Raw genomic sequence first — 6195 nt, forward strand, 5'->3', positions numbered from 1 at the left:
GTGTGTGTGTGTGTGTGTGTGTGAGTGTGTGTGTGTGTGTGTGATTCAAACAGCTGCAGAGGTTTGTGTGTGCATCATATTCTGATTTCACACATTATCATCAGAAGTTCTTGTTGTTGCTGAATGTGAATGCGAGTGTGTTTTTAATTCTGCTGTGTGTGTTTTGCATGAATTGCTGCTGTAGGGTCAGAAAGGAGAGCCGGGGATTGTGTCTGGAGTTCATGCGCCGCAGGGACCCAAAGGACTGAAGGTCACCCATGACTTCTTTAACCTAAAGACTATAGAATATCCAAGACGTGTCACTCGTATAGTTTTGAATGGGGAAAAATGCAACGCTCAATATGGCCGCTCTATTGAAGGAAGCCCCGCCTTCTGAGTAAAAGAGCCAATCACTAATCGGTAAAGTCAGTGCATCACTGCAGCTCCCGGTTGCTATAGAAACAGTCAGCGTTCTGAGACACGCGTTTAGGACTGATCTACTGGCTGATCTAGCCTGATAATAAGCTTTTATTTTTAACACTATTAGAGCATAAGGAACAATATTTATGAGGCAGTTGTTGTCAAATATCATTGCATTGCATGCGTTTCAAATATGGCCGCAAATTACTTCTCTTAAAGGGACTTTGTTTAAACTTTATCTGCTGCATTACTCAAGACCAGTCAATCCACTTTAACACCAAACCTTTCTGAGACGGACAGGATTTATTTGCATTAATTTGATTTCCTTGCTTTACTTTACTTCTCACAGGGAGAATGTGGCGTTCCTGGACCTCCTGGTCAAGCGGTGAGCTGAAGATGCTGTGACTTTGACTCGTATTATTACTCATTATGAATGTTCCACATGAAAGTTTAAAGGGAACATGTTTAATTAATCCCATCAATTATTATGATAAATATAATTGTTTACATTATTCTCCAACTATTTTTCTGACATTCCTCCATCACATCTTCCATTTTTTTTCTAGAAATAATTTGCTAAAACTTAAAGCTTTAGTTGAATATCTCAGTTTCCAGCATCGTTATTTTTTCATCACTACAAGAAATGACAAAATCAGCCAATCAGAACATACTTGATATTTAATATACACCAATGTGAAAAGGACCAATGAGAGTTCACTGTGGGCGGAGCTACACAACTCAGCTGTTTTGATGCTTTTCTGCAATTCTTGAAACAGATGTTTATCCTAAATATATATATATATATATATATTTATAGAAAGAGGAGAGAGAGAGAGAGAGAGAGATCAGATTATATATAGAGAGATATAAGGTCATGTTGTTTATTGTTATTATCCTATACACTCAACAAGCCAGACCTGTTCATTCATTATATTTGGTCTAAACACGTAATCTCAGGACTATTTTCCCGTTATACTGGAAGCAGTCTAACTTACTCCCTAAATATTTTACAATTCATGTGTGTTTTTTCCTTTCCGGTGGCTTTGCTGTTTGCGTACAGCTGCTTCTGTTCACAATGTCTTTGTAAAGGTGTCGAGGCGAGAGCGGTCGACACCTGTTTTCGTCTGCATTGCTCTGATGTCTGTCTCGTCTCGTCTCATCCAGGGCCCTGTCGGACCCGCTGGACCAAAGGGCGAGTTCGGATTTCCAGGACGACCGGTCAGTTACTTATTAAAAACATAAAACTGCACATGCACACTCAATATACAGTTTATAATAACGGTCTTTAACAGCATTAGTGGACATGACATTATAACACGGAGAGTTCCGGTGCTTGATTCTGATTGGCTGAGCCGCGTTCGAAGCTGTTGTAAATAACTCTACAAAGTAACATACACCTTTGTTTACGTTTGTGTGTTGCTCGGCAACCACTTTGTTGCAACCACAACTGTTTCTGAGGAACTACATTGTTTGGTGGAAGAATACTGTTTTTATTAATATCATTACACTTTATTTGCTCTGTTTTATTCTGTGAACCCTTGCTACGTATATGGAATAACCGTTTTATAAAAGCAATAAGCCCCGTGAAGCCGTGGTTTACAGTGAATTTATAACAGCTAAGGGGTTTTGACACTCCGTGAACAACGCCCCTTAGCTGTTATAAATTCACTGTAAACCACGGCTTCACGGGGCTTATTGCTTAACAAGATTAACAGTAATGTTTAAAAGTTTGGGGTCAGGAAGATTTATGAAAGAAGTCTCTTCTGCTCACCAAAACTGCATGTATTTGGTCAAAAATACAGTAAAAATTGTTAATTATTATTAGAGCTTAAAATAACTGAAATCATTCTAATATGCTGATTTGCTGCTGGAGAAACATTTCTGATTATTATCAATGTTGAAAACAGTTGTGCTGCACAATATTTTTGTGGAAACTGTGATACATTTTATTTTTCAGGATTCACAGATGAATAGAAAGTTCAGAAGAACAGCATTTATTTGAAATAGAAATCTTTATAGATTATAAATGTCTTCACTGGCACTTCTGATCAATTCAATAAATCCATGATGAATTAATTATTAATTTCTTTACTACTCCAAGCTTTCAAACACATGTATATGCACAGTATATTGTGATTGTGATCATGTATGTTTCCTCAGGGTCGTCCAGGAATTAACGGGCGTAAGGGTGAAAGAGGAGATTCTGTGGGTTTACCTGTGAGTTTGAGTCATGTGTCCCCAAAAAACTATTATTACTTTATCAGAAAGACGTGAGCGTTCTTACTTTTAGCATTTTCTGCAGATTTGGTTCTGAAAGTATTTTTCAAATTCATCTCTCATATTTTTCACAGTTTTAACTGCACATATTTTAAAATCAAATGTCACAGATTACTACAGTAGCATATGCCATCATTCAGCAACCTTGAAGCCCATGCTTTGTCTGTCTTGAACGTTTTAATACATTATTGCTTAATAAATGTATATATGGATATTTTAAGTGGCACTTCAGTAAGTAACTAGAAAAAAACTAGATTGTTGAGCTCTCTGTTTCTCACACCATTTCATGCCTTTTCCCAAAAAATGTATAGGAACTAAATTGCTGAACTTGATATTCTTTAAAGAATCAAAGAATATTTAAAGGAATAGTTCACAAAAAAATTAACATGTGCTGTAAATGTGCAAACATGAGCCATCCGAGATCAGGATGAGTTTGTTTCTTCATCAGGTTTGTAGAAATGTAGCACTGCATCAGTGTCTCAGCAATGGATGCTCTGCAGTGAATGGGTGCCGTCAGAATGAGAGTCCAAACAGCTGATAAAAACATCACAATAATCCACAAGTAATCCACAGCACTCCAGTCCATCAGTTAACATCTGGAGAAGACAAAAGCTGAAACTAATCCAGCATTAAGACGCTTTTAATTTCAAACCTCTGGCTAAAATACAAATCCATAATCCATAATAAACATATGCATAAAAACATATTTTGCCCAGAAGCAACAGTTGATGGACTGGAGTGGTGTGGCAACATTTCTGCAAATCTGATGAAGAAACAAACTCATGGCCTGAGGATGAGTACATTTACAGAAAATTTTATTTCTTTGTGAACTTTTCCTTTAAGGCAAAAACAAGTTTGAGATTTTGGGCTTTTTAGTTCTTCATAAAGTGTTTTTTTTTTTCAGACTAGTGGAAAGAAAACATCTAAAAGACACTGTTAAGTGTTTCTTTTATAGCACTTTATCTATTTGTGTCAATAGATTTCAATTACAATACATATTTTTAAAGGCCATTTTCTCAAAATGATTTTTTTCTCCTACACTGAGCCATAAATCTCCACTTTAGCAGCACTTACACACACCAAACTTTACATTCCTGTCTGTACCCTGAAGGCTTTTACTGAGGGATTTGTTCATATATAATTTGCTTGATTATATACAACATTTTATTCCCCAAAAAATTGTGAAAAAATATTGTTTTCTGTCCGTTCTACGTATTTTCTGAATTATGACAAAAATGATATACCCAAATTCCCTCTGTAAAAACATTTGACTATAATATGTCAAAAAGTGTGTGTAAGCGTTTAGAAGCGGTTAGTAAGATGGTTGTGTTTTGTTTTTGTCTGAAGGGTCTGCCGGGGCCTCCGGGGCCTCCAGGACGAGCGGGGCCCTTCAGCTGTCCTAAAGGAGTGAGTGCGTCTCTGTCTCAAACACACAGAACACACAGAGTGCTGTTGCTCAGTGTCTCTTTCCCTCATGTTTCTCTAGACCGTGTTTCCAGTCCCTCCTCGACCCGGCTGCAAAAACCCTGTGAGTGTCTTATGTATGGTGTATCTCTCAGCTGTATGTTGAGACCCACGGAGAGTCAAAGACTGACTTTTAGAGTCAGTGATTTCATAGTAAACACACGTTATGTTTGAATAGTGATGCATGCTGTGGATAACTGTCTAAAACAAGCTCATCATGCACCTGTGAGCTCAGATGTGTGAATGTTTATCACTCTGTAATAAAATATATGAAGACTGCAGAGCTGTGCATATCCCAGCATTCAGTGCGCATGGTCCATAATCCACACAGGCATCTTTACGGCGCTCATTTCTGCATGCTGCATGTCATACGGACGGAGGAATGATCTGATCATGGTGCTTCATGCTTCTCCTGCATCTCTGCTGTGATGGAACGAGCATGGCGTGATGTTTGCTTTCCTTCTTGTATTTGTACACTCCTCTATTTTATTCCTGAAAGGAAGAGTTTTAGATGTTGTGCAATAGCTACACAAATCATCTCATGAAGAACACAGCTCGTTTTTCATCAGAACACGACTGACTCTTCCATATTCATCCAGCGTTTGTTTCCACATCCAGATGCTGAATTAACACTACTTTCTCACCAGTTATATTAACTAACACACATGTGTCTTTCTTTGCTTTTCTTCAGGTTAACAGTGATTCTACACAAGGTGAGTTTTAAGAGTTGTTTTCTTATTATCATCATACACTACTGTTTAAAAGGTAATACGAAATTAAGACTTTTATTGATCAAGGACGCATTAAATTGATCAGAAGTGACAGTAAAGACATTTATAATGTTACAAAAGATTTATATTTCAAATAAATGCTGTTCTTTTGAACTTTCTGTTCATCTGTGAATCCTGAAAAATAAAATGTATCACAGTTTCCACAAAAATATTGTGCAGCACAACTGTGTTCAACATTGATAATAATCAGAAATGTTTGTTGAGCAGCAAATCAGCATATTAGAATGATTTCTGAAGATCATGTGACACTGAAGACTGGAGTAATGATGCTGAAAATACAGCTGCGCATCACAGAAATAAATTACAGTTTAACAGAGATTCACATAGAAAACAGCTGTTTTACATTGTAATAATATTTCACTATTTTTACTGTATTTGTGATCAAATAAATGCAGCCTCGGTGAGCAGAAGAGACTTCATTAAAAACTTTAACCCCAAAGTATTGAATGGCAGTGTTTTTTGGCAGTACAGAATAATTTTCACTTTTTGTCTCACTTTTCTTGTTAAAACACATTCACATTAGAATCATTTCAGATTATATTTTGTCAGTGTTCAATGACTTTGTCTTTTTAATGATTACTCCTCTATTTTGCCCTTTTGTTTTGTCATAAGTAAATGCAAAGTGTATGCTTTCTGCAGTCTGCAGTTTTCAAAGATAATAACAATAATTTTCATTTTTCAAATGTCATATTTCAGGTGTTATGTATTTCAAACAGTTTTAGTCAGTGTTGTGTGTTTGCTGGTGTGTCTCTGATGGTTTGTGTTGATTGTGTGCTCCTGACCTGTAGAGGGAGCCAGCAGGGGCAGAGATCTGCCTTCATCCTCCTCCTCCTCCTCCGGTACACACCTGACAATCAGTCACATCACAGCATTAAGAGTTCACTCGAGCAGCTGTCCTTCTGTGTTTCTGATGCTCTGATCTGTTCTCTCACAGGCGACACGCTGGGAACCAAAGTCACGGTGAGTTTGGTCTCAGACATTCTCTCACAGACACTGAGAGCGCTTCGCTGCGAGACAATGATTGAGTAGAGACTGAGCTGTTGAATGTGTGACTGTGTCAGACTGCTAAAGGTGACCAGGGATTCAGAGGAGAGACGGGAGAAGCTGGGATGCCAGGGAGATCTGGTTCAGCGGTGAGTGACACACACACACACACACACATACACACTCGCACACACACACTCACTCACACACACACTCGCACACACACACTCACTCACTCACACACACACACACACACACACTCACACACACACACACACAC

At 37.9% G+C, this 6195-nt stretch overlaps 1 protein-coding gene across 1 annotated transcript in view; it reads left to right on the forward strand.

The window, feature by feature from the left end:
* The window catches only part of LOC107757189 (collagen alpha-1(XV) chain-like), a 65498-nt gene that overhangs the window by 44787 nt on the left and 14516 nt on the right, over positions 1-6195 (forward strand). The window contains exons 28-35 of the mRNA XM_016574606.1: positions 1564-1617; positions 2560-2616; positions 4024-4083; positions 4163-4204; positions 4832-4853; positions 5720-5770; positions 5866-5891; positions 5993-6064. Of these exons, the coding sequence (XP_016430092.1) occupies positions 1564-1617; positions 2560-2616; positions 4024-4083; positions 4163-4204; positions 4832-4853; positions 5720-5770; positions 5866-5891; positions 5993-6064 (384 nt within the window). The remainder of the gene's footprint in view (positions 1-1563; positions 1618-2559; positions 2617-4023; positions 4084-4162; positions 4205-4831; positions 4854-5719; positions 5771-5865; positions 5892-5992; positions 6065-6195) is intronic.

The sequence above is a fragment of the Sinocyclocheilus rhinocerous genome, unplaced genomic scaffold (genome assembly GCF_001515625.1).
Source record: "Sinocyclocheilus rhinocerous isolate Xijiao unplaced genomic scaffold, SAMN03320098_v1.1 scaffold1464, whole genome shotgun sequence".
Classification (NCBI taxonomy): Eukaryota; Metazoa; Chordata; class Actinopteri; order Cypriniformes; family Cyprinidae; genus Sinocyclocheilus; species Sinocyclocheilus rhinocerous.